At 40.2% G+C, this 18,136-nt stretch overlaps 1 protein-coding gene across 3 annotated transcripts in view; it reads left to right on the top strand.

The window, feature by feature from the left end:
* AMMECR1 (AMMECR nuclear protein 1) overlaps positions 1 to 17,580 on the top strand; it is an 80,505-nt gene extending 62,925 nt beyond the window's left edge. For 2 of the 3 annotated variants that reach the window (XM_075107238.1, XM_075107237.1), the window contains 3 exons: positions 8,045 to 8,135; positions 9,897 to 9,993; positions 14,917 to 17,580. In XM_075107238.1, the coding sequence (XP_074963339.1) occupies positions 8,045 to 8,135; positions 9,897 to 9,993; positions 14,917 to 15,031 (303 nt within the window). In that variant the 3' untranslated portion in view covers positions 15,032 to 17,580. Of the gene's footprint in view, positions 1 to 8,044; positions 8,250 to 9,896; positions 10,000 to 14,916 lie in introns of those variants that run through there. The other variant, XR_012662767.1, reaches the window with a different exon arrangement.
* Positions 17,581 to 18,136: the final 556 nt, after the last annotated feature.

The following is an 18,136-nucleotide window of genomic DNA, read 5'->3' as shown; positions in this document are numbered from 1 at the left end:
CCAAGCAAGGTATTCTCTGAATGATGGTGTCCTGAGACCTGTTTTGCAGCATAGCTGTCTACAGAAATGTGGTAGATCAGCCCATGATTCTGGAAAGAGGATGTTCCGGTATGAAAGTTAATGGTTTGATGTATGCTTCTGGAAGTAAGTACTGCAAAAAATTGCAATCCCAAAACAAGACGTTATATTTCGCTTGCAGGAGAGGGCCATTTATCTTTCCCAAAATTTTCTTTGCTTTCAGAGCGAGTGGCCTGCACAGACCCCACAAAGCCCTTATACAATGAGGCCAAGGAAATCACTGCTTTTGTTTTTCTTAGGTACTTACGCATGGAGCTGCATCTGTTTTAACTGTTAGGTTCTAGGAAGCCTGCATGCGTTCTCTTGGAACAGCAGCATAAAAGAGATTAAGAAGCAAATGCTGCAATCAGAGTTCTTTCTGGGAAGGCGTGCTGAAGGAAATGTTATTCTGTATTCTGCTTTCTCCCAAATTATTTGGTATTAGACGCTTGTAAAAAACAAGTTACTGAACTTAAGATGACCTTCTCATCTCAGTCAGTATGACCCTTGTGTTGCTCTTTGAGTCTATATTTGAGTGGGCATTAAAAAAAAGTGAAATTGTCATATATGATAGCAGACGTTATAACGCCAGAGACGCCACACAAGTTACAGTATTTCCCTTTAATAACGACTTAGCACTACTAATTATTTAGGATTTCTTAAGAGAAAAAGAGGCTTTCTGTTGTATTTATGCATGACAAATGTATATTGAATAGAAATTTCATTTGTTGTTAAAACGGTAAGAGGACCTGCTGTATCGAATGGTGGTAGCCGGCAGTAACCTCAGCATTATGAATTTTACAGTAGCTGAAAATCTAATAAAAATGCATTTCCTGTTCAACTCATAACAACAGGGACTTCTTAACTTCTGATGTATGTAATTCTGAATGAGAGGAATGTAATTTTCCTTTGGAGTTTATCAGCATTTTCACCATAAACAGAACTATTCATTTTTTTAATGTGATGTCAGACCAAAAAATAAATCTCAGCTGAAACTGCGTGTGCGTTCTCAACAAGAAGCTTTTTTCAGAGCAGTAGTTTGTCTTGTCACTGAGCCCTTAGACTACTTGAAACAACGTTTTCAAGTAACCAAAACTGTAGTGACTTTTAAAACTAAACCAAGCTAGAAATCAAAATTAAAACTGGTAGAATTTTTCTGCTTTACTAGGTTGACTTCTGATAGTAACCGTAGTGATGTTTTCTTTTTAATTTCATTTATTATAACTTATTAAAAACCAGACTATGAACGTACTCCAAAATGTCTCTTTAAAAGTGTGAAGTGCATAATGAAATAGCATTTCGCTCTTTCCCTGCAATAGTCTATAAATATTTTTAGATACTGCTTTAATTGTCTCAATAATAAACTTCTGAGATGACCAAATTAGTAATCCTTGAAGAGAAGCTGAAACAAAAGCCTGAGTTCAAAAATCCACTCTCCCTTGGAAAGACTGGTTATAACTTTACTCCTTGGGAGGCTTCCGATTCGTAACTGTAATATTTGTATGAAACAAAGGGGGCTTTTACTTTCTATGTCCTTTCTACATCTTGTTGCAGAATCCTTGAGACTTCAACAACAGTGTAAACAAGCTTAATGCAGAACTGCAGTCTTCCTCAGTTCTGATTAATTTTATGGATTCTCACGATTCTTTTCATTGGAAAGCCCTGACCTACAAGGGAAGAAAGGAGGGGTCAAAAATATCATGATCCTTGTGTTATCTACTTGCTTAGTTGCTCTCTCCTATTTCATTTAAGGTTTTTTAATGATAGGTTTCTAAAACCTTTAAAAAATTCCTAGGAATTTTAAGAAATGGGTTCCATGACTTGTTTTTTTTCTTCTTTTTTTCTAGAAGTTAAACATGCTTCTCAAGTGATTGTATCGCATGTAGTTGTGCATGATCCACAAGCTTTCCATGCAAAAGGAGCGGGGGAGGGTGTATAAATATGAGAAAGATAAAATTTGTAATTGTTAGTCCTTAAAAGATTCGTTGCTGTTTGTGCCCCTGTCAGTGAATAGCTTATGTCATCCATGTTTCTTTTAAGGGAGCTGCAGTTATGCAATATTAAAGGCAAAAAGACATTTCAGGATATCTAGAGTATGACGTAAGGAAAGATTCTGCATCTTTTATCTCTTATAATGCTAATTTCCAGATCATCCTGAAAAACATGAGCCTGGTTAGGAGACCTTACCTCTGCAGGTGTGCTACTCATGATCTTGTGGGAGCCAGTTCAGCAATTCGCTGACAGAGGTCACACTATTTCAAAATTACTGATTCAGCCAACTCGCAGTGCTCTGGCAGCTTAGAGACAAGATCATCTGAAGACACGTCAGAAGTGTCTCCTATATCCTGAAGCGGAATGATAGATCTTCTTGTCTCTGATTAGTGAATTATCTTCCCAAACTAAATAAATATTTCAGTTTTAAAAAGCAACGTGAGATCCTTTTGCAGCAGAAGCTTCAACGAAGGAAACAGGAGATACGAGTGAATTGACTATTAGCTCCCATATGATTTTTCAAATTGCTGCCATTTTCACCTTTTATAAAAGTAACTAGGAGAAAGTACAAACCTTTAAAGAGCTGCTTTGGTGCCATGGTTCATGAGGATGCTTCCTAAAACGTAATTTAGCATTCCAACTTACATGTGACTTTACATGAATCGCAGGGCATGTTAGTAGTGGAACAGAGGTAGGGCTTTGAAATGAACGCTGGGGTGTGCGAACTGTTTCTCCGTTTCTGCTAGACAGAACACGTGAAATGTTGCTGTGGTCCAGCTGCTGCTGGGTGGAGTTTCACAACCTTTCCATCTCAAAGAAATGGGCAACATGAGAATTTCGAAGATAGTTTTCTTTTTTTTATTGAAGATCAGATATGAAAGGACTACCTGGGAGACAAGTCATAAAGACCAATTATTTTTAAACACGTTTGATGTTAACAGCAGTCATCCCTTCCCCGCATAAACTCAGCTTTGTCCATATTTCCATTCTCCTTGAGCTCATCTTTTTGATCGGCCCTTCTACCAAGTCCTTTCTTTCCTGCACCAGTTTGAATTCCTGCCTTGGGATGCCGCCAATTTTGCTGTTTATTCTTAATGCAGATACACTTGCATCTCATGTTGCACTGGGAACTGTGTGTGCAGTTAGCAGCCCCCTGAAGAAGGAATGCAGAAGAGTTTGGATAGATTGCTGTGAAGTATCATGGCTTTGGGTCCTTCGGAGAGAACTTCTCTTTGGTTTGTGAAGCTTGTAAGTCTGCAATTTGGGCAAATAAGCCCACACTCTGAAGGTCTTGTGAGTGGATTCAGATCCCAGAAGTGACATATATAAGGTGTGATCATGTCGCAGGTCTTGCGATTCCAGCCTTGGTGCTACAGGCTCTGCTTCCTTGAGAGCGTGTGGCTGTGAGGTACGTTACGATGGCAAATTATTGAATGTATCCCCTGCCTGCTTTTTTTTTTCCTAGAATACAGAAGAGAAAAGCAGCGTGCCTCTACTCATTCCTTATTTCATGTTATAGCAGATGAACACCTTTTTAATTTTTCTCATTAATTTAATTAAGAATCTGTGGGGCTTTTGCTAGAAGGTAAAGTCCATCTTGCTAATTCAGACCCTCTCCCCATGTTTTTATTAAAACAATATAAACATTATGTTTGGAAAACATTATTGTAATTCCAGCAGGGTAATAAATAACTAGAATTGACCAGTGGCTCTTCCTTAAAATACCTTGAAAGAGATCTTTGCCCTGAGCTGCTGTTCTTCAGTGAAGTAAAATCCGCAGAACTGTGCATGCTTGCTGTGTTGATGCAAAAGGCCTTTAGCCTGTGTGTCCTGGTTTAAATATTAGCTTAAATAGCTGTAGCCAAAGATGCTGACCAAAAGGTGGCTTTTCATTGTTGACAAAGTTAGTACATTTAAGAGCTGTGGAAATTCTTTCCTTCCTGCAAGAGCAGCAGCACCAGCAACTTTTGCAGCTTATATTCCTTAGAACAGAGAACAGAGTCTTGATGTCAATATTTTATTCTCTTTGGATGATATTCAGTGATTCCACGTATGTAAATAAAGGATTCGTTCAAAAAAAGAGTGCTTGTCATGAAGTAGAGAGCATATCTCTCGAGTAGTCTTTTGCCACTGTTAAATCAGAATGTAATATTTAAGCGCTACTAAAGATGATCAGCAAGAAGCCAGCATATTTGCTACAGATGCAAGGCTAAAAAGCTGGAGAATTCAGCTAATAAAAAGTGGGGTCAGCTTCTAATAAGCAGCAATAGTTGCTTAACCTGAAGCGTTCTGCTTCCAGCCAAGTTGGTATGCAGCTATTTCCGTAGGACTACATCGGTGGGTAGTGGTAGGTCACTACGTTATGTGGTATCATAAGGAACACTTTACAGGTTATAGGCCAGCTTTTTTGTTTGACAATGTTTATAGCTTGCCGCTGTGCAAAGGCTGAGCTGACAAACCGTGAGTAGCAGGATTAGCCGTTACCCAGAACGGCCTGATCGGCTTCGTCGTGCACTTAGGTGAACGCTTTTACCGGCAGAACCGAGAGGCAGAGAAGCAGTTTGTCGCAGTTTAACTGGCAATAAGGGCTGTACGTCGAGCCACGCTGCTCCTCTTGAGTGGAGGAGAACAACTAATGGGGAGTGAGCTTCAGGGACAGGCAGACACTTGTTTCTTACCCCAAGGAGGTGTCGCATTGCTCCGGCTCTGGGGTTTTCCGGGTGGATTCTTTGTAATAGATTCTTTGTTATCCGCTTTAATGTGTTGCTGAAAAAGTGTTTACAATTAATCAATCTTAAACTAGTTAGTGGTAATTGCATGCAAATCTCTTACAGATTTCAGTGCAGTAGATAAAACTGACAGAATGATTATTTGATGATAATTTACTCCACTGTGGACTAGAAGCTTAAATTTCAACAAGGTCTGATGTTTTAGATGTTATCCAAATTCTGTGTTGATAGTCTAACGGGAATAACGTTCTCTTCCTCTCAGTACGGTTGGAGAGTCAGTACAAGAAGAACAGATTTGTAAACTGTGGTTGGAACTTTGAGTCAGAACAGTCAAACATGAGAGCTGCTCGAACTTCGGGTTCGGGGTGGGTTTTGGAACAATTTTTTCTTAGCCCAACTGAGATAGATCTAGAGACAGATGTGTTACGGGCAGTAATGTAGCAAGCGTCAGGAGTGCTTGGCAAAGCAACAAATGTGCTGTGTGCATGTTTTCCCCCATCCCAAGGTGTACATAAATAAATGATTCATTAAAAAAAGAATGCATACAGATGAATATGAATGTGTATAAATACGCAACAAAGTCTAAAGTTCTGTTGAGGTCACTTCAGAAGGAAAATTAAAAAAGTAGTTTAATGCAATTCTTAGATTTAGTGAAAGGTCTATGGTTTTTAATTAATATTTTCACTGGACCTAGTTTTAAGTAGGCTCTGGCCAAAAAGTTTATATCCACAAGTGTTGCATGCATAGTACACAGTATTTTGTGCCCTAAAACCCTATAGAAATATTTCTGTGTGAGGAGATTGCTTTGTTGCCTGTCTAGATCTCTCTCCTTATCTCACTTTCCTCTCCCCAAAGCAACAGCCTAAATAGATTCCTGTCCATGTGGGAGACTGATACGGCCATCGTGTGGTCTTTCTGCAGCTCAGAAGGATGCCTGTGTGTAGTCATCTCCCTAATATAAATGGTAATAGATAAGACAGAACTTAAACTCCATCTGCAGAAGATGATTGTCGGTTTGTTTTTCTGAACTGCACAGATGTTGTTATTCTCCAAAGACTTGCCTGTAGTGCGCCAGTGTTTTTAGTTCGAGAAGCATGCCACAGGCTTTGTATAAAGGTCTGTGCTGAGCCTGGTAGGCAAGCTAGTTACAGTCCAGTTAATGCCTTCCAGACATGTACCTACCCCTTACCTCCCATCTTAGAGAGGAATATTTTGGGAAATTTCACAGAAGTTTTCATCAATGCAGGGATATCAGTCTCGTGAAGAAGTAAAAATAAATTCCTAGCTGTGCCCATGCCAGTCGTGGCATGGATCATTCTTATTTTGCTTGTGTGTGGCTTCCATTTGTTGAACTCGGGCCTGGTTTTGATTAACTGGAGCTAAACAATGAAAAGCCGTTTGTACTGGACTAAGAATACTGCTTAGCTATGCCGTCGGAATTCATGCTTCACGAATGCTGTGAAATTTTCCCAACCAGAGGAATTGTGGTGCAATTGTGTTGCCTTATTCATTTTGCTCTAGATCTTCTTCTGCAGACATGGGCCTAAAAGTCCATTAAAATGGTTAACGGGAAGCATGCAGGGCAACGCAGCTACCTGCTGCTTGAATGCTGCGTCATACTTGGTACATCACTAGTGCTTCTGGTTAGTCTCTCATGAATACTGGATGATCACTATTAAGCAAAACAGTTGTGTAGAATTTAGAATCTAATATTCTGCAGGATTTGAAGGTGTGCAAGACCTGAAAATATTTGATCTCATTGCTTAGGTGATTGAATACAGACAGTTACAAAATCACCAACTACAAAAACTTACTGTGTTCTTGGGATAAACTCGGTGGCCTCGTTTCAGCTTCTAACGCTGTTTCGTTTTACTTTCAGGTCCTTTGGGTTCATAATTACGTCATCTGAGCGTACCGATTTGACCTCTCTAGTGATTATATATCCATGTTATGAAAGTTAGGTCTAGGAGTGTTTGGTAACAAAATGTCACGTTAACATTTGCAGTGAATTAATTTGTTAGTCTCAAAAATTTTCATATTTAAGAAATGTTGGATTCATGGGGAACAATTGTTGAGGCCATGGCCAGCCACGGGAGAGACTCTTCCTCCTGTTTCCCCATGCTTTTATATAAAGATTATAAAGGTTAAAAAAGAAAACCTTAATCTAAGCAATACGTTAATTGAACAAGCGGTAGAGCTCTGTAAATATTCCTTGTTTGCTTTTTGACTGTCATGCAGTTATAGTAAAATTGGTTGTCGCTGGAAAACCTGTTATGGCATTTTTCGATTCCTTTTGTGTCCAAAAAGAAGCGCCACCCCAAATAACACGATACCCTTTTAAACATAAACTATACATTTCCACATACAATGTTGGGAACTTGAGGTTTAAATGGAAATAACGTCTTAGTTATGTGGGCATGCAAATAAAAATGTCCGTCTACTAATGCTTTGTGTTTACACACAGAACTCAAAAGCAACTGAAAGCTTACTGGCAATGGAATATCTTTTATGGCATGCCTGATCCAAGTGCAGGTACTATCAACAGAATTACTGTGCCTTGAAAACGGGTGCTTAAACAATGCCCTGGAAAGGTGCCAGGCCTCCTTAATTTTTATTTTTTTTTTTTTGGCAGTTCAACTTTATATACATCTAACTCCTTGGCATTAGTAATTTTGGTTTCCATGCAGGCATTTTGTCCTATTAGAGTACTTAGTAGCATGCAAATAGGAGTTTAAAGCTGAATGATTTGAAGTATCTCCTTTTCCTCGTCATACATTAGCAGAAATTTTGAAGGCTACGGGCTGGAGGTCGTAGTGTGACAAATCTTTCCTTGTGCAGTTGTTACTTTGAACAAAATTAATGCTCTGAATTGAAGCGTCATTTGATTTGCCACCTGTTTGGTTGCCTGCAGATTGTATCTGGTGACCAGGTGATTTTATCAGCAGCAACGTTGCTGACAGCGTCAGAGGGAGAGAGTAGACTTGGAGACAGAAGGAGTTTTGCATCTCAGCTGGCTTCCCTTCAGTCCAGAAGTGAAGCTCTCTGGGGGGGGAGCCGAGGACCGTATTTGTGCTGCTACTGACCTTACAGGGCTGTTCAGGTGAACACCTGTCAAAGAGATTACAGTCACTTCAGTACCACCTCTTGAAACTCTTTACAAAATGGTATTAACCGCTGAAAGGTTCACATCTGGGGTTTTATCATGTTAGAAATCTCTTGTATCTTTTTTCTTTTGAAGTACTAATAAAGCTGCCGATTTCTTGCAGGTGGGTGTACATGGCATTAGAATAGAATTCATCAACGAAAAAGGATCAAAACGCACCGCCACCTACTTACCGGAGGTTGCAAAGGAGCAAGGTCATTGTTGCACTTTATTTCATATGATCTGGTGAAGAATGTAAACATACATATAAATCTAAAATGCAATATTTGACCTTGCACTGATGTCAGATGATGGAGCAATATTGAATTGTAAGAAGACTCTTATATAAAATGCCAATTACATGCCTGTGTCGATCCCCTTATAGGGATTCAGTAAACTGTAGCTGTCGTTTAAATAAGTCATAAATGCAGTGTAGCTGTAGGAAAATAAAATCTGGAGGGGTGGTACAGTGCTGTCAGCCAGCTTTACAGTTGGTAAAAGCTGTCAATTTTCATATAGTTGTTATGCTGGCATATTAGTGACGTGCAGAAATTCTATTAAGCGATGGGATGTCTCGTCAACTAACAGCTGATTATTCCTAAATTTGCAAACATTTATTTTTTTTTTTTAACTAGGTACTTTCTGCTGGTACTTAATCCCGTTTATAAACCCTGGCTTCCTGGGGTTTTTGAGGGATGGAAGGGAATCACTTCCAATATAGAAGTCCAAAATAATGTTGTTAAAGTCCTTTTAATAGAGGCACAGTTTGAAGTTTGTGAGTTAAAAAACTGTGGTAGATTTGGTTGAACAGTGATCTTCTGGGTGAAGCAGCTGACTGTGACTACTCACTATGTTTAGGTTTGTTTTTTTTTTTCCCAAAGCTTGACCATGTCTCTCAGTCATTTACATCTGGACTTTTTTTTCCTTTTTATATTGAAGTTGGTCTACTAAGGAGTAGGATGAAACCTTTACTGAGGATCATCTGTAATGGATAATTCTGTTTCTGAGTAGTCACTTAAAAGTTTAGAGGCTTTCAAGATAATTTTTTTGCTTTTCTAATATAAGATTGCCTAGTTAGAGAGGTGGGTTTTTGTCAAGACCTTTGGTGATCACTGAACAAGCTTTTTTAAAATCAGAAATTGGGTGGGTGGGTGTGTTTAAATTTCTAAATAGTTTTAGTAGACCGTGCATTGCAATCTGACTCTTTAAAGTACCCAAAACTACCCATTTGTATTTTTATGTAACCCAAACTACCTTTTTTTTTTTGTTTCAATGTAACAATGTGACTAATGTAATTGCAGCTTTTGGAAATAACATGTTTTACAGCTACTTAAAATATTAGGCTTTTAAAAATCAGTAAATAGGAGTTTTGAATACCATGTGGATTTTATGCAGAACAGTAATGAATCTGTACTTTTAATCCATCACTTTATTACTCAGCCACCTACAATATAATAGTTCTGAAATTAGAAATATCACTGTAAAGTGATATTTATGGAGAAGTGTAATCTCTGAATTCCTCTGCACATGCTCAACTCATAGTTCTTTTAAATTTTATTTATTTATTTTATATTTTTAAATTTATATTTAAATTTTAATTTTTCCTACTGCCATAGCCATTTGTAATGTATAAAGTGATTATGATACATAATCATACCTGAAAGTTTCAGAAAAGTTTAATTTTGTATCTCACCCCCACCCTAGGACGCCTGGATCTACTGGGTCCACTTTTAAAATATTTCAGCTATGAGAGAAAAATAGATGTTGTTTGTAGAGCGAACTGTGTGTGTAAAGAAACCCTGTACATTGTATTTCCCTCAGCTGTTGTTAAGTAGGGAAGAACGATCTCTGTTTCATACAGAGCTTCAGCAGAGCACTCGCGCTATCAGTAGCACCACATACTGTACTGTGCTTTTGCAACATCTCTTCTTAGTGCTGTACTTCTCACTAATTTTCACTACTGTAAAATTCCACAGGATGGGACCACATTCAAACCATAGATTCCTTATTGAGGAAAGGAGGCTACAAAGCTCCGATTACTAATGAATTCAGGAAAACAATAAAGCTAACGAGGTATGCATCATGGGATACTACAGATAAGTCCTGTTTTTGTAGTACTGTGATGTGTTCGTTCCCGGTAAGTGCTTATTTCAGATGTTAATAATAAGCTTTCCTGTATATGTTATTAATGAATTCTTTCTTTTCACAGTAGCAGTACGGACTTCTGAGAGCTCTGTGCCTCGCGTAGGGATTAGTGGCACTAAGCAAGAAAGAAAAGGAGGTTGTTCAATATCAGGCTCCATATATATCGGGGTACCCCCATACTTTGTTTCATAACCCTGACAAATCTTCGCAGTGTATTAGCTCTTGCTTTTTGCAGGTTGTTGGCTGGCTGTAACAGATCTTCAGGGGCTGCTGATAACGCGGATTACTTGCCGTTGTCAATCTGTATGTGAGCAGATGGCGCACTGTGGGTCTGCTGCTGCGAAGTCATGGGGGCCCCTCGCTACTAGTGATCTGTTCAGTTTTCAGGGAAAGCACTGGGTCTTTCTCATCGCCTGTGGGGTGCAGGTTTCCCTTACCTTAACAGGTGTCGGCTATGCAAGCAAGGTAGCCGATCCGTCAGTGTACTCGTTCAACTATGCCAGCGCATTCTCAGGAGTGAGGTCATGAATTTAATATCTTACTTCATACTCTGTCACTCTTGCACATTAGTGTATTTTGATTTTGCTAATTTAATGTGGTCTTGAGGGCTTCTTAGTGGGTGGGAGCCAAAATATTTTAGAATTAGCAGCAGATATTCTGTGCGTAATATTATAGTTATATGGTGAAAGGTGGAGGAGTAAATGTCTATAAGAACGCCTCTAAAACTATATATTTTTATAAGCTTCCAGAATAAAGTGACAGCTAAACTCGAGTTATCTATTCCGTGCTTGGAGAAATAAGAATTTTTTAAATCCTCCACCATAAGGAAGTACTGACTGTTCATCCACTTCAGGGAGGCCACACTTGATGTACTATTAATACAAATAACAAAGTTAGAATCCTTTGACCAAAACTGTTATCCTTCCTACGTTTTATCAAATTTTAGGGACGCATCGATTCGCAAGATTAGCTCTAAAAAGTTTCTGTGTCCTTATGTCTTTGGAAATTCTTTCCTCCTTAGTGCAGCTAGGTGTAAGGCAGACTTGACTTCCTTGTCCGTCATTAAAAACCAATCCTTTCATTTCAGACATTTGAAAATACTGGGATTCTCCTGATTGTTTATGCACTTTTATAGGACAAAGACCTGAGATTTTGGTTCTTTTCAGCTTCCACAATTGTCATCTTCATCTACAAATCTTGCTATTACTTAGCAGTAGTTTATGTTTAGACCAGGTAAAGCATTTAGTAGAAAAATAAATATTTTAGTATTAGAGGAATTACTTGTTCAGTGATCTTGTGGCTGAAGAATAAAGACTTTGTCTTAATGACTGCTCAGAATTCTGGATTCTTGTAGGAACCTGATTATTGTGGCATAGCTGTGGCTAAGGAAAACATGCTGTTCTGAAGGTTAAATTAGGGAGGAAGGATTTACAGAGTCCAGCTAAATTTCCAAATACATAACCCCAATCTCTCTTTAATTTATTTCAGCTGTACACCTTGTTATCTTCTGTTCAGAGAAAGAGTATACGGAGATAGCTGAGGGCAAGAGTAACAGCGCTGTAGTTTTTTAAACAACAATTTCTGTACGCCTCAGTAAATAAGGAAAATATTTTTCCAAGAAACAAAAATTCTGCATAGCACCCATTTTCTTACAGCTACGTCCAAGCCGCTACCAAAATCATTGGCCTGATAAGTGGAATAAACAAAGCATAATTTTTAATGTTCAGAAGAATTTATTTTTTGGCTGTCTGTTTTGCTTGCTTAAAAACTCAGCTTCTGCTGACATATTATAAAACAGGAGTATTAAAATAGTAACCATTTCCCAACATCAGACAACCTTTCTTAGAGCCTCATTTTAATAACTTCTTGTCACACAGTAAAACATCTCTTGGAAAAGTGGAGTAAGTGCTTTTAACTTCTTCTTCAAGTCTCTGAATTAAAGTGAATGTCCTGTGTGTGAATAAAGCTTTAAGCTGATCAAAACTAGTCAATTGCTAACTACCTTCACTTCAAGTTAATACCCAGCAGTTCTAGCCATGTTTTGAAGAGGAGAATGAAAAACTCGTGGAGCCGAAAGAAGCGTACCAATTCTGGGGGCCTAGAATGCGTAAGGACAGTAACTGCGTCTTCTCTTCCGTCTGCTGAAGTGAGCAGATGTGATTCTAGCCAGGCTGCCTTTGGCCTGCTTTGTGACCCACTTACAACCAGCTTCATTAACTGCCACGCTTATGGTTTAGTGCCGTAGCGGCAGGGGATTTCATTCACAGGCCAGCTTACCCCTCGAGTGCAGGGTGCCGCGCACCATTCGCATCAATTGAAGGCGAGCTGCAGCTAATCTCACAGCAAGGACCAGTGGCCATTTGTTAAATTAGTGCATCATTAACAAACACAGTCGCATCAAGTAACCGTGGGCACCTTTGGTGCTCGGAAACACGTCCACCGAAGCAAAAGCTGCAAGTGTAAGATGTTCTGCTCTGTTCCTCTGGCAAAGAGGCAACGGAAGCGAATGCATTTGCCACCTTAACTGCTGCAGTTGGCAACTCCGCAGTAGTTTAAACTTCTGTGTTGGGTTGTGAGTGCAAGTGGTTGAACCATCTGTTGCGGTTTTTTCAGACCTAAAAGAGGAGAGAACAACCAGAGCGACTCCAGAAGAAAAATATGGCAGAAAGAAGAGGTGGCAATATTTTAAATCGCTGTAGCTGGATTCACCAAATCTCATCTGTCAGATCTCTTATGCAAGGTCTTCCTAAGTGAAACTTGTGGAAATGTGGAATAGTGTTGGTTTTGTGTAGATCTGATGCTTCTGCGGATAAGTGTAAATGTGGCAATATGTTCCTTGTTGGCAAACAGTACTGATGCAAGTATATCCAAAATATTTGGGCCTGGATTCTGCTTTTACTTACATATAGTTGGCCAATGTTATGGTGGGACCTGTCCCCGTTATTTTCCAAGGTCTTGGGAGTCTGGAGAGGTCTGAGTCGACTGGCAGCTGGCAAACGTTGTTGCATTTTTCAGGAAGGGTAAGAAGGAAGACCCTGGCAATTACAGGCCTGTCAGTCTCACTTCAGTGCCTGGTAAAATTATGGGGAAGGTTGTTCTGGGAGCTACTGAAAAACACTTGAGAGACAACGCAGCCATTGATCAGAGCCAGCACGGGTTCACAAGGGGAAAGTCCTGCTTAACTGACTTAATTTCCTTTTATGCCAAGGTCACCCATCTAGTTGGGTGTCAGTAGGGAAGACAGTAGATGTGGGTTTAATTTTAGCAAAGCTTTTGATACTGTTTCTCACGGGATGCTTCTGGACAAAATGCCCAGCACACAGCTGGACAAGTCCATAATACATCGGGTGAGCAATTGGCTGACAGGTCGGGCTCGAAGAGTTTTAGTAAATGGGGTTACATCAGGCTGGCATCCAGTCACCAGTTGGGCTCCCCAGGGCTCGATGTTAGTGCTCTTTAGTATTTATTTATAAATGACCTGGATGCAGGAGTCAAATGTACGTGAAGTTTGCCCATGATACTAAACTAGGAGGAGCTGTGGGCTCCCTGGAGGGTGGAGAGGCCTTACAGAGGGATATGGATACACTGGAGTGCTGGGCAATCATCAACTATATGAAATTTAACAAGAGCAACTGCAGGATTTTCCACCTGGGACGGGATAATCCTGGTTATACATGGAAACTGGGGGAGGCTGGAGAGCAGCCCTGCAGAAGGAGATCTGGGGGGGTTGGGTTGACGGCAAGTTGAATATGAGCCAACAGGGTGCTCTGGCAGCCAAAAGGGCAAACTGCGTCCTGGGGTGCGTCAAGCACAGCATCGCCAGCCGGTCGAGGGAGGGGATTGTCCCGCTCAGCACTGCCCCGCTGCGGCCCCACCTTGAGTGCTGTGGGCAGTTTTGGGTGCCTCGATATAAGGAGGACATGAAACTATGAGAGTGTGTCCAGAGGAGGGTGACGAAGATGGTGAAAGGCCTTGAGGGCAAGACTTCTGAGGAGCGGCTGAGGTCACTTAGCTTGTTCAGCTTGGAGAAGAGAAGGCTGAGGGGGGACCTCATCGCAGTCATCAGCTTCCTCAAGGGGGCGGCGGATGGGGAGGTGCTGATCTCCTCTCTCTGGTGACCAGCGACAGGACACGAGGGAATGGAAGGAAGCTGCGTCAGGAAGTTCAGGTTGGACATTAAGAAAAGGCTCCTCACTGAGAGGGTGGTCCGTCACCGGAACAGGCTCTCCAGGGATGCGGTCGCAGCAACAAGCCTGCCAGAGTTCAAGGACTGTCTGGACGATGCTCTTAGTCATATGGTTTAGTTTTAGGTACTCCTGTGAGGAGCAGGGAGTTGGACTCTGATCCTTATGGGTCCTTTCCAACTTGAGATATTCTATGATTCTCGTCTAAAAATAATGTAACTCTATTTAATGTAGCTGGGATTATTTAAAAGCAGAATTTGGCAGACAGTTGATACTGATTGTTTAAAAACAGCCCAAAAATCTGTAGTGCTTTTTCAGTTTTTGTCCTAGGTTTTATATAGGGAGTTGGCTGAAGACATGGGACATTCTCAATAGATTGTTGTGAGCTGCTATTCCCTCTGCTTCGAGCAACATAGTAGGCAACAATTGTTACCAGTTCTGTTTGCCTAAAATATTTTTTGTAAGCACTTATTTATCATAAGTTGTTCAAGAACGACCCTGACAACCACGGCGGTTCCCTCCCTGCCCTTGTGCAGCTGAAGTTAGTCTTGACCCTGCCATCAGTACAGAGCTGTTACCATTAAACATGGCACCAGTGCAGTATTTTTAGTGCTACTCTCAGCTTCCTGGTAACCGTTCTTGAATTTGCTTCTTTGCTGCTTTCTAGGTACCGTAGTGAGAAGATGACGATGAGCTACACAGAGTACCTTGCCCATCGTCAGCATCATCACTTCCAGAATGGTATTGGGCACCCCCTTCCGCCGTACAACCATTATTCCTGACACTGAGCCGCATGACCAGTCACTGGACCTCTCTGCAGACCTCTTCCCAGGAGACCCTGCCCCTTCTTGGTCTAGCTATCTCTATTACTGTACCATTTTATGATGATAGTTTCCGTTGCCATGTTGAGGCTTCTTAGTTGGTTAAGCTCATCATGGCAACGGGAGGGAAAACTGCATTACTACAAAGATCCCATACTTTTTTTATTATTGAGTCACTGCAGATTTTTTTGCAGCATATATAGCCCTTGGGTTTTTTATGAAATTTTAAATTTCTACTTCGTTAACATTGAATTATATCAATCAAGGCTTTCTGTGACTGTGGATGGAAGGAAGAGTTTAAGGATTACAGGTAGGGATGCTTTGCTTAGCAAAAAGGCATTCATGGCTTTTGCATTAATAGGTGTGACAGGGAATGAAACATATCAGATTCAGGTATTATACTAGACAATGAATTGCATTTTCATAACGTTCTTAACAACGTTGTGGGTACAGTAGCTCACCCCCACAGTAAAGACTCCATGTAGCTATATACGTGATCTTCCGATGCAGCACGTACAGCCACTGTGTGGAGGCTGACGTACAAAATGCTTTCTTTGGATGAAGAGAAGCGATTACACGTACAGTGAGAGGCGATGTGAACTTGGCAGCATTTGCAGAATCAAGTGGGCTAGCTGACAGGGCAGGGCACCATCCAGTCGGCCCCAGGTACCTTTGTCTCCCATCCTGTGCTGGGAATCGAGGGCGATCCAGCCCTGTCAAGACTAGTCGTAAAGCATTTGTAATGAGACGATGCCTTTCTGATGATCGCAAATTGGGAGTGACATTTGTTTTTAAAAACAGGTTGGTGAGTAGCACGTGTCATATTAGGAAGCAAATGGATTTAGATTTTAGTGCCTTTGACTATGACGTTACTATATACTTATATATAAAATTCATAGTAAAAAATATAGCAAATACGCCAGACATTCTAGCAAACCCCGTTGGGTCTGCTCTGGTGTCAGGTTTTGGGGGATTTTTTTAAAGTGAGAATTTTTTTTTATAGCACACCGATTTTGGAAAAGAAAAATCCCTGTTTTGTTCTTTCTTCTGCTTTTGAACTTGTTGAGTTTTATCAAGTCATAAATAGTTAGAGAAAATTAACTATTGTTTAAAAAAGACTTGTGGAAGAGCACAGGACAAATATGCCATAATTTTACATGTTTTCATCTATTACAGGAATAGTACTTGAGACTAAGTACTGTGTAATAATTCTGATACCCCTCCACACGGTAGAAGAAAGAAAACTGATTGGAACTTTTTCCTGCTGTAAAAATAGGATTTAGCAAGAGGTATGCGTGGTGTCTTTGCAAGCCCGGTACGCGGTGGGAGCTGCCTCCCCGCCCGCGTGCCTGCAGAGCTCCCAGCAGCGCCTGTTGCAGGTCACTGCACGTTCTAGGGGACAATTCACGCCGTCTGTTTTCGAAAAGACCTTCCTAATATGAGTGAGTAAACCACAGTAAGCAGAAATTGCAGTTATTTCGAATAATGAATGTAAATATCTAGGTATTTAAACTTCAAATAGATAAAATGAATTAAAATTCAGTTGTTAAAAGAAAAATCAGGCTAATTGTAAAAATAGGGTTTCAAAACCAGATCCGGATAAGTTACGCTCATCTCTTCCGCGAGGTTAGCTTTGCCGCTTAATTTCTATGGAGGTTCTCGCAGAAGGTCTTTGATGTTCCTTCATCCACAGCATTTGATGTCCAAATATTAACATTTTCAGTTGTGATGCCTTAATTTATAAGCAGAGGGCCTGAAATTTCAGGAGCCAAGAGATGCCAGCCAGAAGCTGCAAAATTTAATAGATGTTTATACAGAGGCTATTTTGGATGATACTGTTGTCTTGTTTCTACTTGGGGAACACTTTTAAATGGATTAGTCTTCAAGTGGAAATTGTGAACAAGTGGCTACCTGATAGAGTTGTGTTGGTTTTTTTTTTCTTGCCCTTATAGGGAAACTGAGCACAAACCGAATCATTCTGCTGCAAAAAAAATGTCATCCAACCCCATCTTTACCCGTCATCTCGTTACAGCACGCTCGTGCCTCTGCACGGGCTCATCGCTAGAAGTTTTTTAAAAAGATCTATTATATATAGAAATATATATGTATTGAAAGGTGCTAATCAACCTCAAGCAGGTCACGTGACTGGTCATGCGGATCTAAAATCATATCAGATTTTTTAAAAAATCTTCGATATATGCAGATGTTATACAGAATTTCTTACCAGTGTAATAATGATATACTGATGAATAAACAATCCTGCAGGTTTTTAAGGACAAGGTCAGCAATACTTCCCACCATGGCTTGGGGGGGAAAAGGATAGTTTTGTCTCCTTTTTGTATACAGCATAATGCACAGTGCATTTTTGTCTATCTCTTAGTAGCTGTTGCTTAAAAATATAGTCAAAAGGGTGTTATACAAACTGTAAAGGTGTGCTTCTGAACCGAGTTACGGCCAGGCCCTTCTGGACCAGAGTTTTGTATCACTAATTAAAAAACTGTTACAGAGTCTGTGCTCAATCAGATTGTATGATATTTTTTTAAAAAAGATTGGAATAATCAGTCTATACACAGTGTTTCTAGGGCACCTACCTCCTCAGCATGCGAGTGCTGACAACGCTATGGATTGTTTCTGTGTCATTGTGGGTTTGTTTGTACAAAACGTGCAGTTCACTGTGACATGCGCTGGGACAGAATAGGTCTGTTTGCTTAAAGCCGATCAACAATTGCTTTCACAAACGTCGTTCCCCCGTAGCTCTGTTTAGTACCCTTTGAGATATATTGCCGGGTTTAGATACAGATTTTTTTTTAATTTCTTTTTTTAAAATTTGGGGTACTTTATACAAAGTTAAGGTACAACCAAGTAGCTTATTTCACTGTTTTTTCAGTTGGAATGCTGATTTTCTTTTATAAGCACTACTCAGTTTGCCTTATTCATTGAAGAGATTGTTGGGGTTTTTTTAAAATTCTTTTGCTTAACCTTCGTAAAACCCCTGTTCTGAAAGCGCGTTAGGCAGCAGAACCGTAGACCTGACACGGAGCTTCAGTCACGCTCCGAGTGGCCTTC

Source organism: Phalacrocorax aristotelis, chromosome 11 (assembly GCF_949628215.1).
Source record: "Phalacrocorax aristotelis chromosome 11, bGulAri2.1, whole genome shotgun sequence".
NCBI lineage: Eukaryota > Metazoa > Chordata > Aves > Suliformes > Phalacrocoracidae > Phalacrocorax > Phalacrocorax aristotelis.
Note: the sequence above shows the minus strand (reverse complement) of the source record. Positions and strands in the feature narration are given on the sequence as shown.